At 48.7% G+C, this 21,927-nt stretch overlaps 3 protein-coding genes across 9 annotated transcripts; 1 reads left to right on the top strand and 2 right to left on the bottom strand.

The window, feature by feature from the left end:
- Positions 1-1,681: 1,681 nt before the first annotated feature.
- Hmbs (hydroxymethylbilane synthase) lies at positions 1,682-9,562 on the top strand. Of its 2 annotated transcripts, none has more exons than NM_013551.2 (14): positions 1,682-1,900; positions 3,839-3,892; positions 4,212-4,284; positions 4,646-4,695; positions 4,779-4,834; positions 5,145-5,222; positions 6,185-6,262; positions 6,357-6,432; positions 7,882-7,995; positions 8,220-8,258; positions 8,435-8,554; positions 8,739-8,792; positions 8,898-8,984; positions 9,065-9,562. In NM_013551.2, exons 1-14 carry the CDS (start codon positions 1,868-1,870, stop codon positions 9,236-9,238), a joined length of 1,086 nt encoding a protein of 361 aa, NP_038579.2. In that variant the 5' UTR covers positions 1,682-1,867; the 3' UTR covers positions 9,239-9,562. The 2 variants fall into 2 exon arrangements, with proteins under 2 accessions (NP_038579.2, NP_001103721.1); NM_001110251.1 differs by lacking the exon at positions 1,682-1,900 and adding an exon at positions 3,529-3,689.
- A 270-nt stretch (positions 9,563-9,832) lies between these two features.
- H2ax (H2A.X variant histone) lies at positions 9,833-11,195 on the bottom strand. The gene has a single exon (NM_010436.2). It carries the CDS (start codon positions 11,146-11,148, stop codon positions 10,717-10,719), a length of 432 nt encoding a protein of 143 aa, NP_034566.1. The 5' UTR covers positions 11,149-11,195; the 3' UTR covers positions 9,833-10,716.
- An 819-nt stretch (positions 11,196-12,014) lies between these two features.
- Positions 12,015-20,053, bottom strand: Dpagt1 (dolichyl-phosphate (UDP-N-acetylglucosamine) acetylglucosaminephosphotransferase 1 (GlcNAc-1-P transferase)). 6 transcript variants are annotated; one of them, XM_030244048.1, is made up of 10 exons: positions 19,876-20,053; positions 18,705-18,764; positions 18,238-18,358; positions 17,744-17,957; positions 16,773-16,919; positions 14,708-14,792; positions 13,818-14,006; positions 13,260-13,347; positions 12,939-13,094; positions 12,304-12,853 (listed from the first exon to the last, which is right to left on the bottom strand). In XM_030244048.1, the coding sequence occupies exons 4-10, from the start codon at positions 17,916-17,918 to the stop codon at positions 12,788-12,790; spliced, it is 906 nt and encodes a 301-aa protein (XP_030099908.1). In that variant the 5' UTR covers positions 17,919-17,957; positions 18,238-18,358; positions 18,705-18,764; positions 19,876-20,053; the 3' UTR covers positions 12,304-12,787. The 6 variants fall into 6 exon arrangements, with proteins under 6 accessions (NP_031901.2, NP_001351393.1, XP_030099908.1 ...); XM_006509991.1 differs by having other exon boundaries at positions 19,715-19,893; XM_006509995.2 differs by lacking the exon at positions 19,876-20,053 and adding an exon at positions 19,091-19,353.
- Positions 20,054-21,927: the final 1,874 nt, after the last annotated feature.

Raw genomic sequence — 21,927 nt, 5'->3', positions numbered from 1 at the left:
TCTTGCTATGCAACATAGTATAGAATTAAGAATCCTTTTGCCTCAGCCTCCCCACACCTGGCAAGCACTTTGGAGGCTGGGCATAGAGCTCAGTGGTGCAATGTATGCCTAGGACATGTGAAGCCTGAATCTGTCCCTCACAGTGTTGGCACTCCCACTCATCTCCAGGGTTGTACGCCCCACACATTCCCTTGTCTCCAGGGTTGCACGCCCCACACACTTGTCTCTAGGATTGCACACCCCACACACTCCCTTGTCTCCAGGGTTGCACACCCCACACACACCCTTTGTGAGGCAGGGTCTCACTATGTAGTCTAGTCACACATTTGCAGAGATTTGCCTCTGCATCCGGAGTGCTGAGAATAAAGGTGTGTACCATCTGGCTACCTGGACTTCCCTGGGGTGGGAGAGGGAAATAGGGTCTCTGGTAGCCCAGACTAGTTTTAAATCTACTGTGTGGTTGAAGTTGGCCTTGAGATCCTCTAACTCTTAAGTGTTGGGATTAAAGAAGTACCATCATGCCCAGCTTTTCACAATTTTTTGTAAGTTATATTTTTATTTTATGCATGTGTAGGTGCCTGCCTGTATGCATGTGCACCTCATGCATGCTTGGTGCTCAGGGAGATTAGGAAAGGCTGTCAGAACTTATAGAACTGCTGGAAACCAAACCCAGGTCCTCTGTAAGAGCAGCAAATGCTCTTAACCACTGAGCCATCTCTAGAGACCCTGACAGGACCTTTTATCTCTTTGGAAATTCAAGCATGGTGGTATATGTTCTAATGCTAGTTCAAGGCCATTCTGAGCTACATAACAAGTTTGAGGCTAGGCTACATGAGACCCTGTCTCAACCAACCAACCAACCAAACAAACAAGAAATACTCTCTACTATGGGGAGCTAAGGCAAGAAAATGGAAAACTTCAAGGCCAGCCTGGGCTCATAACAGCACAAATCTTGCCTCATTAAAACAAAACAAATCAACAAGAAGAAGAAAAAACAACTGTTACACTAATTGCTTATGCCAGCGCTGGAGAGGTGAGTCTGTCAAATTCTGAGGAGCCTTCTGAAGTTCTTTATGGACGATGAGAGCACCCTAGCAGGCAGGCATGGAAACTTGTTCAAACGGTCTGGGACATAATGGAGGGCAAGAGCTAACTCTGTCAGGTTATCCTAGGACCTCCGTATGCACCAACACTACACTGAATAAATGCAATATAAAATAGCCAGGTGAGGGGGTGGCTTTAAATCCCAGCACTTGGGAGGTAGGGGCAGGCTGATCTATGATGTATGTAAATTTAAGGCTAGTCTGGTCTACAGTGCTAGTTCTAAAACAGCCAGGGGCTACACAGATCCTGTCTCAAAACACCCCCCCCACCCCCCCCCCACACACAAAGTAAATAGGGCTGGAGAGCTTAGTGGTTAAGAGCACTGACTGCTCTTTCAGAGGTCCTGAGTTCAATTCCCAGAAACCACATGGTGGCTCACAACCATCTGCAATAGGGTCTGATGCCCTTTTCTGGTGTGTCTAAAGAAGAGAGCAATGGTGTACTCATATACATAAAATAATTTTTTTAAAAAGTAAAAGATAATAAAAATTGAAAAGGAAAAAAATCTTTTTGAGTTGTTCTGTGCAGTGGACTTGAGCGAAGAGGCTGGCTATGTCGCAATCCTAATTCCCGCCCAGAGGAAGGCACCGCCCCGTTGAGGGAGGGCAGCGGACGTGACGCAGAGCTCAGCAGGTCCTGCAGCCGGAGTGAAGTGCGGGCTCGGGCCCCATGTGCCTTCAGTCCCGGCCGGCCCAGGTCGCCGGCTTCTGCAGACACCAGGGGACCGCAGCGGCACTGCCGCGCCTGCGCCCTGGGCGGAGTCATGTCCGGTAACGGCGGCGCGGCCACAACCGCGGTGAGTTCTGAGCCGGTGACCGATGACCCGCACTTCTCGGGGCTTTCTGGGTGCAATGATTGGCCCCGGGTTGCCATGTTCTCGTCGTCTATTGGTCGGAATAGTTAGCTGTCATTTTCCCCCCCCCCCCAAGGTTTTTTTTAAAGGGCCAGTAACTAGGTTGCCCTAAGGCAGGGAAGGAGTGATCTCGAGCAGTGGGGGCGGGGTTGTGAGTGGAAAGGTGGTCCGCCCTGGGATTCCATCCCTGTAGGCTCTGGCTGGATCTCTGTTGTTCCCGGCCAGTAAAGGATTATACACAGACAAGATCCTTTTCACGAAGAAGGGGCTGAGGCAAATCCAGCTATCTCGGAATACGATCCACTTCATTCAGGGGAGAGCACACCCCACTTCTTAAAACTGTATACAAACATCTTGGAGGTTACACGCCTTCTCCCGTTCACCGTTATGAAGTCACCCAGCCTTAGCCACCCACAAAAGTCCTAGTAGAGACACACCTGAATTGCTATTGTGAGCGGGGGAACCCACCCCTGGGCCTTGTCATTTCTGGCCTGCCTGGAAAGTTCTGAACTTGTGGGCAGGCTGCCTGAGATAAGGCTGAGCTGGGAAGCCTGCTTATCTCCTGCCCAGGCAGTAAGCAGTAGTCTTGGCTATGAAAACATTTTTAGAGCACAGGGTTAGGGTAGGAAGGCCTGGATTTCAGCACCCACTTTCTGTCTGTTCATAGCTGTGAGATGTTTAGACAGTAATTTGACCACTCTGCATCTTTGCTTCTGTGACACGGGTGGAAGTACCTACCCTGTCTAACCTAGTAGGGTTGTTGCAAGGACAATATGCAGACACGGCTCAAATGCTGTTCTGGGTCAATTAATTAAAAAACAAATTGTTTGAACTTAGCAATTCCTTTCTATGGGCTCCCTGTTGTCCGAAATTTCTGTGTTATTTCAAGCCCAGCTAAATTGCAAAGGCTATCTCAGAGTCGTTTGTTGGAGGGATCTTCAGCAGTGGAGTAGACTGGAGTCCAAGAGCAAGTTTTCACCTTCAGTGACCAAGAACTTGAGTGTCTGGTTATAGAAGAACCTGTGAGATGAGGAACCTGGTGCAGGGAAGGGGGACAATCTGTACAGTGACTCCTGTCCCCTTTGTATCAGACTGCAGAACCCAGTTCTACCTGCTTGGCCCTAGACACCTTTATCCAAGGCGCCTTAACAAAAGAAAGAGGTGTGTCCTTTTGAGCTCTTGGCTCTGGCTTAAGACACCAGAGGAAGCCAGTAGGCAATGACTGTTAGGCAGTTTATTCTTGTAGTCTTCTGGGACTTCTTGAGGCATGAGGTGGCCTTTAATTTAACAAGCCCTTGATGGGATGATGTTCCCAAAGTCACCCAGCCAAGGGCATGAAAGGGCTGTACATTAGCTTGGTTGATTTCAGTCCTTGTTAGGAGTACATCCTGGTGGTACTAAGGGATGCTTAGTGACTCACCCAGGGCTTAGTGAGGCCTTCTCAAGTGCCTGAGTTGTTGTGGACAGTGAGCTTGTTCTCTAGCAATGGGAGGCTTCGGCTGTCCTGCCCCAGCTTCTGTAGGCCCCACCCTCCAGCAGGGCCCACCCTCACTGTGCCGAGGCTGATGGGCCTTATCATTTTGCCCACCTGGCTGTGTGCAGCCCTCCCACTCAGAACCTCCTTGGCCAGGCTGGGCTTTGGGGCTCAGTGTCCTGTTGCTGCTGCCACAACAGATCCTATTACAGCTTTTCCTCTGGTCTTGCTTCTCTGGATCCCGTAGGAGGGCAGAAGGTACCAAGGAAGATTCAAGGACCAGTCCTGGGAGTCTCTCCTTCCTAGCAGCCTCACCTGCCTAGGACCTGGGAGTCCTCTTTCCTAAGCCTGTGATCCTAGTTCTTTGAATGAGGAAAAGATCGTAACCTAGGGACTTTCTTCTGCAGGAAGAAAACGGCTCAAAGATGAGGGTGATTCGAGTGGGCACCCGTAAGAGCCAGGTGAGTACAGACATAGCGCGTTGTCTCAAGAATTGTAATGCTCACAGGGTCACTAGTGGGACCCAGAGACTCACAGGGTCACTAGTGGGACCCAAAGGCTAGCATTGAGCAAATAAGAGTGTGTGAGAGTCGATTTCATGGGGTACAGAAAAGAGAGTCTCTGGAGCAGGGAAATGATTGGGGTACAGAGAAGGGACTCTCAGGGCAGGCCTCATGTGAGAAGTCTAACCCCTTTCATTGCTTTCTTGGTCCATATGAGGGTCTGAGCCTGGGCCAGTGGCCAGGGGAGGTGAGAAACCATCTGACTCTCTTTCCCCAGCTGGCTCGCATACAGACCGACACTGTGGTGGCGATGCTGAAAGCCTTGTACCCTGGCATACAGTTTGAAATCAGTAAGTTTTCTTGAGAGGAGTGATTGGTAGTGAACGGGAAGCCAGTGAACCGGAGGACAGGGCATCTCTGGCTTTGCCTGTGGTCAAAGCCTGCCTTGTAAGACTATTCTGGCTGCTTGTGAAGGGAAAGAAAGATTGTCTCCTGTGCACATCTCCTCCAGCTGCCCGGGCTAGCCTGACATTTCATACTTTCTGCTTTGGGTTCTTTTATGAGTATGTCTGCTTTTTCTGTCGGTGTGTGTATCTGAGAGAGTAGGGGCTGGGTCTTCTATGCCTCAGACTCCACTGTGAATCCAGTCAAGGCCTGAACGAGGGGTGACTCAGTAGGTGTTAATGGGTATCTGATTGACTCTCTCCTCAGTTGCTATGTCCACCACGGGAGACAAGATTCTTGATACTGCACTCTCTAAGGTAACGCCAGTCCTTGTCCCCATTCTTCTTGTCCCTCTCCCACGTGTAAGGGGTTCACTCTGAGGCTCTCTCTTGCCTGGCAGATTGGAGAGAAGAGCCTGTTTACCAAGGAGCTAGAAAACGCCCTGGAAAAAAACGAGTGAGTGAGGATGGAGGAATGTGGTACCCCGAGCCTAGAACCCCAAAGTGGCTCCCCAATATTGGCAGGACTGTCGGGTTAGACTGTGGAGCTCACAGGCTTTCACAGAGGAGAGAGCCTTGCCTTGGAGTAGCCTAACTACCTGGGGAATCAGACTGTCTGGGGAAATGGGGTAGAGTAGTTGAGAAGAGACCAGGTCTTAGATCTTAAGATGCTATCTTCCTGAACGGTCAAGGATGCTGGGGTGGGTGGTGGAGGTAAGGTCACCTACTCAAAGCCTCTCTCTGTGTCCTCCCCATGTCGTCTCCAGAGTGGACCTGGTCGTTCACTCCCTGAAGGATGTGCCTACCATACTACCTCCTGGCTTTACTATTGGAGCCATCTGCAAGTAAGCGGGGAGGACATGCATGGGAGGGAGGGCCCTGGGCAGGATTAATCCTACTGTGGGAATCTTTGAGTTTTTTTTTTTGTTTTGTTTTGTTTTGTTTTTTTTTCCATTTGGAACTTGACCGCTTAGCCCTCTGTTTTGAAGGTTGTCAGACATAGTGTGGCAGGAAAGCCAATTGGTTGACTATTTAGAGTTTGTGGAGTTGGGCTCAGTGGCACGGACCTGAAATCCCAGCTACTGGGGAGGCTAAGACAGGATCAGAGATTCTGGGCCAGCCTGGGCTACAGAGGGATTTGAACCAGCCCGAGGAACTTAGATTGTGCCTTAGGGGCACCAGAAGGCTGGCTTACAGTGGCTTAGGTGGTAAAGGCATTTGCTGTCAAGCCAATGACCTGAGTTCAGTCCGTGGGGTGCACTTGGTGAAAGAAGAGGGTTGAATCCCACAAGTTGTCATCTGACTCATGCATACATGCTGTAGAATGTTTATGCTCCTCATCTCATCAATGAAAATGGAAACAATCAAGGAAATGAAATATAAAACCTGCTGGGTGGTGGTGGCGCACGCCTATAATCCCAGCACTTGGGAGGCAGCCAGAGGCAGGTGGATTTCTGAGTTCGAGGCCAGCCTGGTCTACAAAGTGAGTTCCAGGACTATACAGAGAAACCCAGTCTTAAAAACAAAACAAAACTAAACAAAAACAAACAAACAAACAAAAAAAAAACCAAAAAAAAAAAAAAAAAGAAAAAACAAAGAAAGAAATATAAAACCTTTCCAAAGAAAATAAAATGAATTTGGCCTGGTGGCTCATGCCTATAATCTCAGCATTCAGGGAGCTGAGGCAGGAGGGTTATTGTGAGTTAAAGGCTAGCCTGGGGTACAGAGAAAATTTTAGGTCAGCCTGGGCTAGAGTTAAGCCTTATCTCCAAATGCTAATACCTTTATTTCATCATTTGCTTTGCAGACGGGAAAACCCTTGTGATGCTGTTGTCTTTCACCCAAAGTTTATTGGAAAGACCCTGGAAACCTTGCCAGAGAAAAGGTGAGTGGGCCTAGTGTGCGGGGGAGAGAGGGCTGGACAGTGGAGAACAGTTGGCAGCCTGGGTTAAGTTTAATTCTAAACTCTCTCTGAGCAGTGCCGTGGGAACCAGCTCTCTGAGGAGAGTGGCTCAGCTACAGAGAAAGTTCCCCCACCTGGAATTCAAGAGTATTGTATCCTTTCAGAAGAAGGAGGGGAAAAAGAGGGAAAGAAGGACCTTCCGAAGCAAGTGGTCCATGCGGTCAGGGGGTCGTCTTTCCAGCTGTCCGTCCACCCACCCACCCACCCACCCACCCATCCATCCATCCATCCATCCACACATCCACAGTCCTTTAATGTTTTCCTTTTTTTTTTTTTTTTTTTTTCCTGAGACAGGGTTTCTCTGTGTAGCCCTGGCTGTCCTGGAACTCACTTTGTAGACCAAGCTGGCCTCAAACTCAGAAATCCGCCTGCCTCTGCCTCCTGAGTGCTGGGATTAAAGGCGTGGGCCACCACTGCCTGGCACCCTTTAATGGCCTGGCAATGAGGACAATTGCAAAACAAACATGGTTCCTCGTTCTATAGAGCTGACATGTTAGACAGACAGGCAGGCACTGCAGTGCAGGTAATACTGACCGGTGACCACTCCTGGTGGCAGGGACAGAGGCGCTTCTGCTTTTACTTTCTGTGCTGCTAAGTGGTTTTGGTTTTTACAGTGAATATGTGATATGTTTCATAAAACTAATTTTAAAAACAGTGTGTCCTGGGGCTAGAGAGATGGCTCAGGGGTTTAAAGTGCTGGTTGCTTTTCCAGAAGACCCCGGTTCAACTTCTAGCACTCACACCGTAGCTCACAACTATTTCGTATTTCAGTTCTAGGGGAACTGATGCCCTCTTCTGGCCTTTGGAGACAGGCATGCAAAACACCCATGCACATAAAACTAAAATAAAACTTACAGAGCAAGTTCCAGTACAGCCACGACTACACTATGAGATCCTATCCAAAGAAGTCTTTTTTTGTTTTGTTTTTTGTTTGTTTTGGTTTTTCGAGACAGGGTTTCTCTGTATAGCCCTGGCTGTCCTGGAACTCACTTTGTAGACCAGGCTGGCCTTGAACTCAGAAATCTATCTGCCTCTGCCTCCCGAGTGCTGGGATTAAAGGCGTGCTCTAACCACGCCCGACTCCAAAGAAGTCTTTTTATTTTATTATTTATTTATTTAGTTAGTTAGTTTTTCGAGACAGGGTTTCTCTGTATATCCCTGGCTGTCCTGGAACTCACTTTATAGACCAGCCTAGCCTCCAACTCAGAAATCCGGCTACCTCTGCCTCCCAAATTGTGGGCTTAAGGGCATGTGTCACCACTGCCCAGCTTTTTTTTTTTTTTTTTTTTCATTTCTACCATTTTTCTAGACAGGCTTTTTCTGTATAGCCCAGCCTGTCCTGGAACTCTCTCTGTAGACCAGATTTAGCCTTGAATTCATGGAGATCTGTATCTGCCTCCAGTGCTGGGATTTAAAGGTGTATACACCACCACTCAACAAAAACAAAAGTTTTTTAAAAGTTAGCTAGAGGGGGGAAAAGAGACTGTGGGGCAGAGGGTGCACTGGGTAGGTCTTGACTTCTCCTTAGCAACGCTCCACAGCGGGGAAACCTCAACACCCGCCTCCGGAAGCTGGATGAGCTGCAGGAATTCAGTGCCATCGTCCTGGCTGTGGCTGGCCTACAGCGCATGGGCTGGCAGAACCGGGTGGGCCAGGTAGGAGCTGCCCTGTTCTGCTTCCCATTGAATCTGCCTCTCTCCTGCCTTGATTTCTTCCTGACCATTCTGCCAACAACACTACAACCAGAAGCCCAGGCTAGGGATATTGGGACTCATTGCTGGACTTCCTACCTGTGCCTTCCCCAGGCTTCCTAGATTGGCAAACCCTAGCTCACTGCCTTTGAACATCCCCTATCCCACCATCTTGTCTCTCTCCACAGATTTTGCACCCAGAAGAATGCATGTATGCTGTGGGTCAGGTAGGTTTGCCTGGAGAGAACCTGGTTCATAACCTTTGGCACCTGCTATCCATCAAATAAGATGTTTAGAGAGGGACAGGTTTGGTTGTTATGCATAAGACCCAGGGAAGCAGGTAGAGGTGTGTTTCTCATGCTTAGCTCTATTACTAGAGAAGATCAGGCCTGTTGTTCTTTAGGGAGCCCTAGCCGTGGAAGTCCGAGCCAAGGACCAGGATATCTTGGACCTAGTGAGTGTGTTGCACGATCCTGAAACTCTGCTTCGCTGCATTGCTGAAAGGGCTTTTCTGAGGCACCTGGTAAGATGGGCTCCTCCCATGGTGTTGTGGGGAAACCAGGAAGGGCAGTAGGGAGAGAGATTTGTCAAGTACTCAGTATGTAATGTTTTGTATGTATGGAGAGGACCTTGATCTGGCCCCTTGAGGTCTGTGGTCAAAAGTGGTGTTAAAGGCCCTTAGAGCTCAAAGGAACATATCATTGCAGGAAGGAGGCTGCAGCGTGCCCGTAGCAGTGCATACAGTGATGAAAGATGGGCAAGTAAGCCAGGGAAATGGATGAGGGGAGGGACTGTCATTTCCATGTGCACCGAAACATCTAAGTAACTTTCTTTAAATATCCTGGTACAAACATTTTATTTCCTAGCTGTACCTGACTGGTGGAGTCTGGAGTCTAGATGGCTCAGATAGCATGCAAGAGACTATGCAGGCCACCATCCAGGTCCCTGTTCAGGTATTGACTGGGAGATGAGGAAGGAATAAATAGAACTGCTTGTAATCTTCCTCTTACCAAAATTGTAACCTGTCATCCAGCAAGAAGATGGTCCAGAAGATGACCCACAACTGGTTGGAATCACTGCCCGTAACATTCCAAGAGGAGCCCAGCTAGCTGCTGAGAACCTGGGCATCAGCCTGGCCAGCTTGCTGCTCAACAAAGGAGCCAAGAACATCCTGGATGTTGCACGGCAGCTTAATGATGTGCGCTAACTGGTCTGTAGGGCACAGGAACCCTGGCTGCCACTCCACTGCCTACTTCTGGCTTCCAAGTGCCCTGTGCTCCATCCCTAGGGATGTGATTATCCCAGGAAATTGAACCACGGGGTTGTTGAGACTTCCACTTTGGAAGATATGCCTCACCTTGGGGCCTCCATATCTGCCTTTCCCTCAGTAGTTGGGGGCTTCATCTCTTTAGAGAAAGTCCATGCCAATCTTTGAATGTAACCAATACCACTAATAAACCAGTTTAGAATGTGGTTCTTCTGATAGAGTTGGGGAAGATATGAATAAACCCAAAGCCCTTTTAAACTTGAATTGAGTCTGAGACCTTTCTGTTGTAAAACACGCTGTGATTTGCCTCATGTTCTCAAAAAAAAAAAAAAAAAAAAAAAAAAAAAAAAATCAGCCTTCAATTCCTACAGCCTGTCTTCAGTCAACGGGATCTTCGTGGATTACATAGCCTTTCCCACTCCCACGGCCTGCAGAAAGGGAAGTCCCATTCTCTCCCAAGATGTGCCAGGCACATGGCTCTACCACGGAGCTATATGTCCAGCCCTGGGACTACAGCATTCAACATTAAACCACTTTTTTAAAAAAACAAAACCAAACGATCCTTTAATAAAATTAGCCCATTAAATCTCCCCACTTAAGGTTCTAAACTTGTAATAGCTGCAAAAGTTCCAGTTCAGAAGCCAGAGGCTCAGTCCAGACAGGGATTCACCGGCTTGTGCTGGTATCTAGGTGTTTGGGTTGTAGTTGAGTCGCTGGGGAAGAGGGGATGGATGGCTAGGCCCGGCTGCCAGTCGCCTGCGGCAGGTATAGAACTCTTGTCCACAGGCCGGTAAGCGTCTCTCTGACCCTTGCCGGGAGGTATTCCTAGAGAAACTGGGTTCACATTACAACCATTTTTGGCCCCGCCACACCACACTGGCCTACGAATGGCGACAGGGTCAACTGGTATGAGGCCAGCAACGGTGACACCGAAGGAAACAATGTGATCCATTTCTCCTCCTCTAAGCCCGGCAATCAAGTCACTTTTCAAAGGTCCAGGCGAGGGCTAAGCACCAAGCTGAAGCAAAGACGCCGGGGCTGTAGCTGCGGAGGGACTAACCTTCAAGCCCACCGCGGCCGGACGTCTGAGCGAGGGGCCGAGACTCCGGGAAGGCGCCGCAGCCTCTCCGCACGGAGCCGTCGTCCACAACCGAGAACGGCGAAGCGATGTCACGAGCTCCGGGATGGGCAGGTGCCGCGGCGCCCGCGTCCTCCGTGGCAGAACCGGAGGCCGTGCGGGGTAAGGGGAAGAGTGGCGCGAGGGCGGGGAGGGGAGAGGAGGGAAAGAGAAAGGATGGGGACGCGGCAAGCCGCCGCAGCCCGAAGTGGCTCAGCTCTTTCTGTGAGGGAGGTGGTGGCCCTTAAAAGGGCCTTTGTGGAGGTGTGGGGAGGGCTGGGCGGCCTCGGCGCGGGCCCCCTCAGTACTCCTGAGAGGCCTGCGAGGCCTTCTTGCCGACCGCCGGCGCCTTGGGCCCCACGGTGGCGCTGCTCTTCTTGGGCAGCAGCACGGCCTGGATGTTGGGCAGGACGCCGCCCTGCGCGATGGTCACGCCGCCCAGCAGCTTGTTGAGCTCCTCGTCGTTGCGGATGGCCAGCTGCAGGTGGCGCGGGATGATGCGCGTCTTCTTGTTGTCGCGGGCCGCGTTGCCCGCCAGCTCCAGGATCTCGGCAGTGAGGTACTCGAGCACCGCTGCCAGGTACACCGGCGCGCCTGCGCCCACGCGCTCGGCGTAGTGGCCTTTCCGCAGCAGCCGGTGTACGCGGCCTACAGGGAACTGAAGGCCGGCGCGTGAAGAGCGCGACTTGGCCTTGGCGCGGGCCTTGCCGCCGGTCTTGCCGCGTCCGGACATAGTGTACGAGGTAGAAGAGCTGCGAACAACGCTGAGAGACCACGAACTACCAACCGCCGCAGTCAACGGTCGCCTGGCCGGCCAAGCCCGGCCTTATAAACTCCCTGGACACGCCCCCGCTTCCTCCTGATTGGTTCCTTTTTTAATACCCACCTCTGGTTGGTTGCAATTAACCCTTCGGTGACGCGCCTTAGCTGAGAGAACGCGCCCAGTGATTGGTCCAATTTGAAAACCTTTTACCCGGGGAAGAAGACAAGGCGGAGTGGCCGCAAGCCGGAGGCTGCTCACCCCTGGAAATGGCCAATCCGTGTAGAGCGCGCGAAATTTAAACGCTACGGCGCGACAACAAAACCTGAAGACTAGAAGGGTGGAGCTTGGAGCTACCTCTACAGTTTCTGGGAAATTTGAGTCGGTCTTTGGTCTTAAAGGAAAAGGGTCTACACTATAAGCAGCGTTCTCCTTCCAGGTTAGAGCACTTCCCACTCCCTCCTCTAATCTGGTAGACGGAGGGTTTATTTGTTCATTATTATTTTTAGGTTTGTTTGTTTGTTTTTCGAGACAGGGTTTCTCTGTGTAGCCCTGGCTGTCCTGGAACTCACTCTGTAGACCAGGCTGGCCTTGAATTCAGAGATCCGCCTGCCTCTGCCTCCCAAGCCTGAGGATTAAAGGCGTGCGCCACCACCATCTGGCTTTTGTTTGTTTGAGACAGGGTTTCTCTGAGTAGCCCTGCCTGTCCTGGAACTCAGAGATCAGCCTGCCTCTGCCTCCCTAGTGCAGATTAAAGGGAGGGAGGGTTTAAAAGAAACGAAATGAAACCTCCTAGGAGTTTAATCCTATGCCAGAAAATGGAGCACTGTGATCTTTTATGCTATCACAAGTTTGTGCTGCGATATTTATTCAACATGTTCTGTCTGGTCTTAGTTTGTGACAGGCCTTTTTTGCAAGAAAGGGTCTGATGGAACAGAGATCGGTATCCTATTGGGAAAGGTACCCGGTCTAACCCTTCCAATCTATCCTAAAATGCCTATATAAAAAATAAATATACCAGACTTGGCATATAGTTCAGTGGTAGAGCAGTTAAGTATAAGGAAGCCCCGGTGTTCACTCCTGAAGCACCACGAAGGTTAAAAAGGACAGAGGGAGGGGATGCTACACTAGAGGAACAAGTAAAAGGCAGTCCTTTATTGTCACCGTTCTGAGCACATGGCCCTGCCTCTACGCTTCCCAATCACAACACTTCATTTGATAGTCAAATGTGAGGTCACCTTGGAGTATGTAGCCCTAACTCTAGCCCTAGCCCAGGTTCTCTCTCAAGGCTCAGGTGAATTCCTTTAGAGTTAGCGCTCTGAAAGCTGAGCTACGAATATTTGCATAATAGAGGCTACAAGCCCACCTGGTGAGGCTGCAGATGGGACAGAAAGGGAGGGCAAGGCAAGATGAAAGCCCTAGGCAAAGTCCAACTAGCGGACTTCAAGTCCAGCAAGGTGTCCATCCAGGATATCAGTAGTCACAGATGGCAGAAGCTGAGAACAAAAGTGTCAGCGAGGCCTGGACCAGAGGGTCATCTCGGACCAGACAGAGGCTGGTCCTGGCTGAGGTCCAATGGAGACTGTGAGGTAAAGGGCAGCTGTCAGGGAGCTCAGACATCATAGAAGAGTCGGACGAGTTGGTAACGAATGGAGAAGGTGGCGGCGCTGCTTAGGACCTGGGAGAAGTGGACTGGAATTAGAAGCAAGGCCAACCAGAGATGTAAACGCCATGGCATTACTAAGCCCCACCCTGAGCTGTACCTGCAGGAGCAGCAGGAGCAGGGTGAGGTTTCTCTCATGTATAGGCCCAAAGACTTTAAGTAGCAAGTTGATGAGGGTCATGTTGTTACACTCAGTGAAGGCACCGTCCTCACTCTCACCTTGGTGAACTGTCACTAACCGGAGGTTCTCTGCTACCTGCAGGGACCAGAGGTGAAGATGACTTCAGTTATGCAGATCTACTTCACGAATAGGGATCTTCTTGATGTTCCCAAACTCCCCTTGGGCCTGAAAAGGCCTAGGTTTCTCTTTTCCCAAGTTAAGGATGGCGGCCTCGGGCCTTACCTCCTGTTACCTTGTTACCTTTAAAATAAAGGTGCCCAGGAAAGAGAGGTTCTTGGTCTTGAACTTGGAATAGCTCATTTCCAGTTTGCCTGTCTTTGCGTTGAGTCTGCAATGGGAAGATAATTTCATTTGACTGAATCAGAGACCTCTGCACCCTGGTTACTAAGAAGAGTACTGAGGCCGGGCGTGATGGCGCACACCTTTGATCCCAGCACTCAGGAGGCAGAGGCAGGCGGATTTCTGAGTTCAAGGCCAGCCTGGTCTACAAAGTGAGTTCCAGGACAGCCAGGGCTATAAGGAGAAACCCTGTCTTGAAAAACCAAAAAAAAAAAAAAAAAAAAAAAAAAAAGAGTACTGAGTACTTATGTACTGGAGTTGGTTTCTGGCTCCGTGATCAGGGCTGTTGTAAGCATTACATACTATGTAAGTAAACGAGCTTCGTAAATTACAATGGGCTACCCACATACAGTCGGCTCATCTTTCCCCTCATGTTTTTTTTACATAGGAAATGCAAGTTGGCTTTAGCTATCCCAAGTCAGAAACTATTATGACCCTTGAAAGCCCCAGAGTGGTTACCTGGGCATCCGGTGTCGAGGGCAGGGGATGATATGGAAGAGCTGAGGCAGTGAGTAGAGGAAATTGAATACTTGTGGCATAAAGAAGAGCAGCATGGTCTTGCTGAAGTGTCCCAAGATCCCCACCACGGCAAAAGTCATGCCCGCAAAGTAACAGAAGGTGTCTCCCACAAACACGCGGGACGGGTACCTGTGTGGGAGAGAGGATTTCAGCCAATGGCAAGAGTTGTTACTGACTCTTTCTTTCAGTCACTCGCTCTGAGTAACAGGCCAGCCTTGACCCTGAGTTCTAAAAGAAAGGCTGTTCCAGAAACTCTATAGGCCCCACGGCCCCCAACTCATCTACTCCTAGGGGCTACACAGCATTTGTTCCCAACTCCTGCAGGATAGGCAGGGATTCCACACCAGCACCAGGCTGCTCTGTAGCTCACCGGGCAAGCAGTCACCTAGCGAGTACAAGGTCATGGATTTGATCCCCAGCACGAGGGTGTGCAGATGGTGGGGTGAAGGGTGGGATCTAATAGCACATGCCTGTATTTCTAGGCCAGCCTGACAACACCGTAAGTTCAAGGCCAGCCTGGGCAACTTACTAAAACCCTATTCTCAAAAAAAAAAAAAAAAAAAAGTCTGGGGATACAGCTAAAATCTAAAGTGCTTGCTTAGCATTAAGACCTCAGATTTAATACCCTGTTCATAAACACAAACACACACACACACCAGACGAGTGCTTGTGCTCACACAAGAGTGGCAAACTACTACCAATGGCAGAGCCAGAGAATATCCAACAAAAGTATGAGCAATTTTAGTCTCTTCATTAGAAGCTGGGTTATGTCAAGCCCATCTCTGCCACATACATCAATCATTTCCTCTCTCATCCATAGGCCTACATACCAGTTGTGGTAAAGCAGTCCCAAGGTGGTAAAGAAAAATGGTATCATGAAGTAAAGGGAAAAGATATGATCATCTCGATAATCACCTTTGGAGCAAAGCAAACAGAAGGGAGTCAGTACCGGCATCCCGCTGTGTACCTTGGTCTCATTTGTATCTAATTTATGTTCCCAGCCATTAGGAACACAGCACCCAAGTCACTTTCAAGACCAACTCTACCCCACCCTGCCACTGCTGCTCCCTGACTTCCTATGTAGCCAAGTCTGGCGGGCACCTCCCATGTGCTGGGATGACAGGTGTTTGCCACCGTGCCCAGCTCTAACTTCCCCTTTCACATCACCCAGGCCATTCCCGATACTCTCATTACTTTCATTGACCTATAAAAAAAAAAAAAAAGCTAACAACAGACTAGAAAGATGGCTCAATGATTAACAGCACTAGCTGCTCTTTCAGAGGTCCTAAATTCAATTATTCAATTCTCAGCACCCACATGGTAGCTCACAACCATCTATAATTGTAGTCTCATCGAATCTGGTGACCTCTTCTGGTGTACAGATAAATGTACATGTAGATAAAACATCCACATGCATAAAATCTTTTAAAAAACAAAACATAAAAAAACAACCAAAAGGCTAGTGACTCCTAATATTCAGAAGACACAGGAATATCTCCTGGTGTAAGACCAGCCTGGGCTACATTGTGAGTCCCAGGATAGCCAGAGGTATGGAGAGGAAGAGAGAGAGACACAGAGAGAGACAGAGAAAACAACAGAAAACCTAGTGACTATCTTAAATGTGGTTTAAAAATTCCAGCTGGGATTTGATTGAATACCAGTTTTATTTCCTAGCTGTGTGAAATGACACATTGAATTTTGGTAAGCTTCCATTTATCTGTCAAAAACTGGGTACTGCCAGTTATACAGAGTCATTTAATTTAAATGAGATAATGCTTTAAATATGCTTAGCTTTAGCTGGGAGACAAGGGGAGGCACACATCCCTTTACTCTCAGAACTTGGAGCTCTGTGAGTTCCAGGGCAACGTGGTACATCCCTGTCTCAAAACAAAGCGCTTAGGCTTAATAAGCACTTGTTGATGTCCAACACGACCAAAAGTAACTAATACTCAAACTTGGGCTTACATAGAGACTAAGACTTTGGGAATCATACACCAGAGGGAACCGTAAAATATTTCAATATGAGGGGCTTATTTTAGAATTTGTTTTGGATAATTTGGGAAGGGATGAAAGGAAGTAGACATGTGCTCCAAACTGGGAGCACAGAAGGCCAAATACATGAATAACTTAACTTTTTTTTTTTTTAAGAGTAGGAGGAAGCCAGGTGTGGTGGTGCAGGCCTGCAATTCCAGCCCTTAGGAGACAGATAGGATGATCATAAGTTTGAGGCTAGCCAGGGTTACATGGCAAGACTGTCTCAAAATAACAAAACAAAAGGAAGCAGGAAGAACTAAATTGTTATTTGAAAAAAGCTGTACCCTCTCATGTTAGCTGCGGGATTGTGGTCATTTTTATATTGCTAAGTGTTCTGGGTCTATCTGTAATCAGACAGGGTTAGGAAGGCAAGAGTCTTTCCCCACTATGGTCAGAGAGTGATCGTACCTGTTGCTGGGGTTCTGTGAAGCTATTTATGCCCAATAGAAATAATTGGTCGCCGGGTAGTGGTGGCACATGCCTTTAATCCCAGCACTTGGGAGGCAGAGGCAGGCAGATTTCTGCGTTCGAGGCCAGCCTGGTCTACAGAATGAGTTCCAGGACGGCCAGGGCTACACAGAGAAACCCTGTCTCGAAAAACCAAAAAGAAAAAAAAAAAAAAAAAAGAAAGAAAGAATTGGTCTAGCTATTCATGACCATCAAGCTATACATGATAGCATTAATGCTTTTGTTTCTCATGCTTAATTCCTTATTGCTGTGTACAAAGTAAATAGCTCCCATTCTAAAATCACTGTTGTCTTGTCATTCCCCACCCCTTACACACACACAAGAAACTCTCTAGAGTCATACCAGGCAATTCCCTTAACACCCAGACTTCTCCTTCTCCCCAATCTCACCTACCTTCCAGTTCCACCAGGTTGAAGACAATGATAGAAGCAGAGATGACTAGTGACTGACCGGCCTCTAGGCCATTAATGCCCGCCAGGATGTTGATGGCATTGGTACAGAACACTGCAAGCAGCCCCATGTAGACGTAGTACAGGATCCCTGGGGGACACAGCGAGGAGTAGGATTTGGATTTGTTTGTTAACAGAACAAAGCACAAGATGAATGGAACACCAGAAAGGATCCAAATAGGCAAGGTCTAGTAGCTCAGGCCTATAATTCTAACTACTTGGAAGGCTGGGACAGGAGGATTACCTGTTTAAGGCCTGCCAGGGCTAAATAAGTTCAAGGCAATTTAGTGTGTGACCCTGTTTGTTTTGTTTTTTAAAGATTTATTTATTTTTATGTATATGTATTTGTTATTTTATGTATACACTGTAGCTGTACAGATAGTTGTGAGCCTTCATCTGGTTGTTGGGAATTGAACTTAGGACCTCTGCTCTCTCAGGTCAACCCTGTTCCCTCAGTCCCTGCTTGCTATGGCCCAAAGATAAGTACACTGTAGCTGTCTTCAGACACACCAGAAGATGGTGTCAGATCTCATTACAGGTGGTTGTGAGCCACCATGTGATTGCTGGGATTTGAACTCCAAACCTTCGGAAGAGCAGTCAGTGCTCTTACCCGCTAAGCCATCTCATCAGCCCTATGACCCTGTTTTGTTTTTTTGTTTTTGTTTTTGTTTTAAATACAAAACAGAGACAGGAAAAGCTTTGATAATAAGTCTTAGTGCAAGCATGACTTCCTTGAAACAGGAAGGAAATAAGAGATAGGGAAGAAGGAGGGAAAAGAGAGAAAGTAGATACAAGGACAGAAAAGAAATGGTTGATGGGGATATGGACCACCAGGAGGGGTCCTCTATTGGGACCTCAGAGGCAAGGGTACCAGAAAGTAGGTGCCACAGGGGCAGTAGTGGCAAGGTTACTCACCCAAGTCCAAATGCAGGCCCAGAATCCAGCGGAAGGGCTTGGGCACCACGATGGTTGTATTGCCAAAGTTTGTGAAGTAGACCATGAGGAGAGGTAGTGAGGCAGCTGTGGGCAGCAGCAGCTTGTGGCGCCAGCGGAGATTGAGGACATCATCAGCAAACCCCAGGAAGATCATGCAGCAGATGGCAAGGAGGGCACCTATTAGGGCCACAAACTGGGGGAGAAGTGGGCACGTAATGACTCACACCTACTTCTACTCTGTCAAGAATTCCTGTCTTTTCCATTTTTTTTTTCGGAGTTGGTGATTGAACGCCGGGTCCTTGCACATACTCACATACTGAGAAAGCGCTCTACCACCGAGCTATATCACCAGTCCAAGAATTCCTGTCTCTATGGTTGTGGCCACAAGCATCCTTTTCCCAAATCCAAATAACCCCAACTCAAGTGCCCGGCCCCAGCCAGCCCGCTAATAACTTCCCCACTGGTGCACTTACTTCATGGTGGGGGAATGCCTTACACTGCTCCTCCACGAAGCAGTTCAGGAAGGGGAAAGGGATGAAGCAGAAGAGGATGATAAGGAAAACAGCACCGCTGATCACTCCCTGGGACTCTGGGCTGCGGCCCAGCGGGAAAGGGTGGAGGAGGAAGAAGAAAGGGGCGTGGTCACTCACAATAGTAGGGGTCCCAGTAAACCAAAGTGGCCTTCTCAGGATTTTGTTTGTTGGGGAGTAGGGAGAGCGTGCACAGGGCAAAGGATACCTACCCCTCTACAACTCCTGACACCCAACAGTTCCATTCCGTCCTTCCCAAGGATAGACAACTTTAATGACCTCCCAGAGTTCTGGGTGCCTAGGTTAGCTTTCCGGCTAGTGCAAAGCCAAGCATCTCAGTCCTTGCCCCTGTTCTGCACAATCCTGCCCCCCCCCCCCCCAACCCAGGACACTCGCGTGCGGTTACTCACATCTGCTGCTGGCTGAGCTTGTTGAGGTCCTGGCCACAGAGGCGCGCGGCGATAAAGTGGCTACGGAAGGCAGGGATGAGGGTGACTGTAGCCACGAATCCCAACAGCGAGCCGATCAAATTCACCAGCAGCGGCAGCGGCAGGGGCAACTCCGGGAAGGCCCACATGGTGACCCTCCGGTGGCCGCCGCCCCGCCGCCTACTCAGCTAACTGGTAAGCCAGGAACAATCCCGTGGCCTCGGCAGCCGGCAGTGCGGCTCCCAACCCGCAGAGGATTCCGGCGCCAGCGGGAACAAAACCCAGCTAGGACGCTAGGACCTGACCCTCCCTCCTGACCAGCAAGAAGCTCTTAGGAAGCAACCTCGGCTCTGCCCCGCTGCACCTACCCATTGTTTCCACCCGGATCTTAATTGCGAAAGAACTATCGCTGCTGAAGACCGAAGCACCATTTTTAAAACGGGCACTGTAGCCGGACCGGTAGTGTTATTTTAAACAAAGCTTTAGTTCTAAAGGAGTGGTACCATTAGCGTTTTTGAAAACTCAACTGAAGAAAATACAAGAACGTGGATACTCTCGAAACAATCATATTGTGCAGCTCAGAGTGGAAATAGGCTTTGCCCAGTTCCAACATGAACGCTTCCTCGTACCACGTGGCTGACACCGCTAGTTCTGTGGTTCCACGTCGTCTCCCTCGCAGGTCGGGTTTAAAGGGCTAGCAGCCTGAGCTTAGTCTGGGATGCCCTGGGGCTGGAAATATGGCTACTGAGAGCTGGCCGTGGTCAGGAAGAATGAGAGTGTGGAAGCACACCCGCTCTTTGCAGGAAAACTGTTGCCGACGTAAACACTGGTTCCAGAAACTCAGGAACAATCTGGAGGGTTTTTAAAACCTGGGAAGCTCAGACACTCGAAAAGCCCCTCCCGCCCTTTTTCTTGTTCATGATCCAGGTACTTTTCCCACAACCCACCCACCTTCTGCCTCCACTATAGCAGTTTGTTGCTGGGCAACCTACCGCTGCATTTCGCCAGGAGGAAACTGTTTGAGCTTTCAGGTCTTCGATTAAAGCAGGGATTAAAACTTGATGTTGGATCACAGCACTGTGCCAACGCTTTCCAAATAGACAGAAACCGACGCATTGCAAATAACTAACGAGGCAGGAGAGCTTGTCCATACCTCCAGTGAGCTTGTGGGTTTCCTCCCAGTCAAGTTTCTTCCTCCCAGTCACTTACTTGCCTTTTGACACCTGTACACGCTAGTAGTACAGCAGTTCACTGGAATATTGATCCCTTAGGTGGCAAATGTTTTCCTCAGAGAGGAATCCACCACAGAGAGTTAGGGAGTTGACAATAACATGGCGTTTTGTCCATCCCCTTTTGAATTACAGCATACTCCTAGAATCAGGGTGAAGTTGACACTACTTAGGTCAAAGAATTTCTTAAGGGCTGGAGAGTAGGCTCAGTGGTTAAGTCTGCTCTTCCGAAGGTCCTGAGTTCAAATCCCAGCAACCACATGGTGGCTCACAACCATCCGTAATGAGATCTGACGCCCTCCTCTGGTGTGTCTGAAGACAGCTACAGTGTACTTACATATAATAAATCTAAAAAAAAAAAAAAAAAAGCCGGGTGGTGGTGGCCCACGCCTTTAATCCCAGCACTTGGGAGGCAGAGGCAGGTGGATTTCTGAGTTCAAGGCCAGCCTGGTCTACAGAGTGAGTTCCAGGACAGCCAGGGCTACACAGAGAAACCCTGTCTCGAAAAACCAAAAAAAAAAAAAAAAAAAAAAAAAAAAAGAAGAAGAAGAAGAAGAACTTCTTAGGTTCCTTTTTCTGAAAGTCAGGTATTCAATGTCCATTCAACTTGGAGATGGCTCTTATTAACATTAAAAGCCCCATCTATGTCCCAAATACACTTTACTGGATAGTATAGTAAGTTTTGTTTTTCTTGTATGTGTAACACATGCAAGCCAACATCAGGGAGGCAAATGTTTTCCTCTCCTCTGGTGTCCCCTGAGGCATAGGACACAAAGAGACCTGTGTACCAGGCATCATCATGCATGATGAGTGAGTAAAAAAAAAAAAAAGAGAGAGAGGGATTGGAGTGCACGCGGATGTGAGAGGGAGGAAGGGAGGGAGGGATATTAGCTCACAACATTTCCATAGTTGGAGGGGAAGGGTCTTCCAAACTGGGAGGCTGAGCTACACAGAGCAGGTGGGGGGGAGGAGCTAATGAAATCCCCAGAGGAGGGAGCATTCAGCTATCCTGTTGATCAGGAGTAGCTGAGACTCCCTGGAGGTGTGAGGGACAGTCTGTATCTTTATTTATTTTTTTATTACTATTATTTTTATTTGGAGGCCAATTCTAATCAAGCTTCTTTTCCAAGCTGGCTTAAAGCCCTAAAATCTCTTTGTTTCTTTCTTCTCAGAGACCACTATCTCATCCACCAGCCACCTAGGAGGGGTGAGAACTTGTTTAAAGACCAGGCACTAGGGATTTATGTGTCTGGTCCATCAGAAGAGGATATGTGGATATTTGTCATATAATCTGAATCATTTTGCTTCCGGGGCGATAGTGCTCCACCTGGCTCACTTGGAATGTTGTGGCTTTCCTGGTAATGGTTGAAAGCATGGGCCTGAATCCTGAAGTGGTGTCTCTGGAACTCCCGAATCTGCTGAGTTGTCCTGTTTTCCCTGTGCCGAGTAGAGAGCACACAACTCAGCAGTCTTGAGTGCCTCCCAGCAAGCAAGGCCAACCTACTATTAAATCAACTGCCTGACAAAGCCTAGCTCAGATGCGTTTCCGGCAGTGTAAAAGGACCGTGAGAGAGCTCTGCAAAGTCTGAGGCAAGGCCTACCTGTGGCCCTGTCTTTCCCCTCTGCCATCTCTACTTTCATTCTGACTACCAAAAGTCATCAACTGGAAGTAAAACCTAACATTGCCCAGTCCTTTGGGCTGACACGATTTTTGAGAAGTGGAAAATAATGTAGAGAGTTGTAGTGGCCACTTGACTGGTCTAGAACTCACGATTTAGAGCAGCTTGAGCATGAACTTGTGGCAATCCTCCTGCCTCTCCCTGTATTATACACATCATCACACCTAGAGTCCTGGTCCTTCTTTTTTTTAATTTAATTTTTTACTTTATATATATATATATATATATATATATATATATATATATATATATAAATTCGAGACAGGGTTTTTCTTTATAGCCCTGGCTGTCCTGGAA

This window comes from Mus musculus, chromosome 9, assembly GCF_000001635.26.
Source record: "Mus musculus strain C57BL/6J chromosome 9, GRCm38.p6 C57BL/6J".
Classification (NCBI taxonomy): domain Eukaryota; kingdom Metazoa; phylum Chordata; class Mammalia; order Rodentia; family Muridae; genus Mus; species Mus musculus.
The sequence above is the reverse complement of the archived record's forward strand: the minus strand, read 5'-3'. Positions and strand labels throughout refer to the sequence as shown.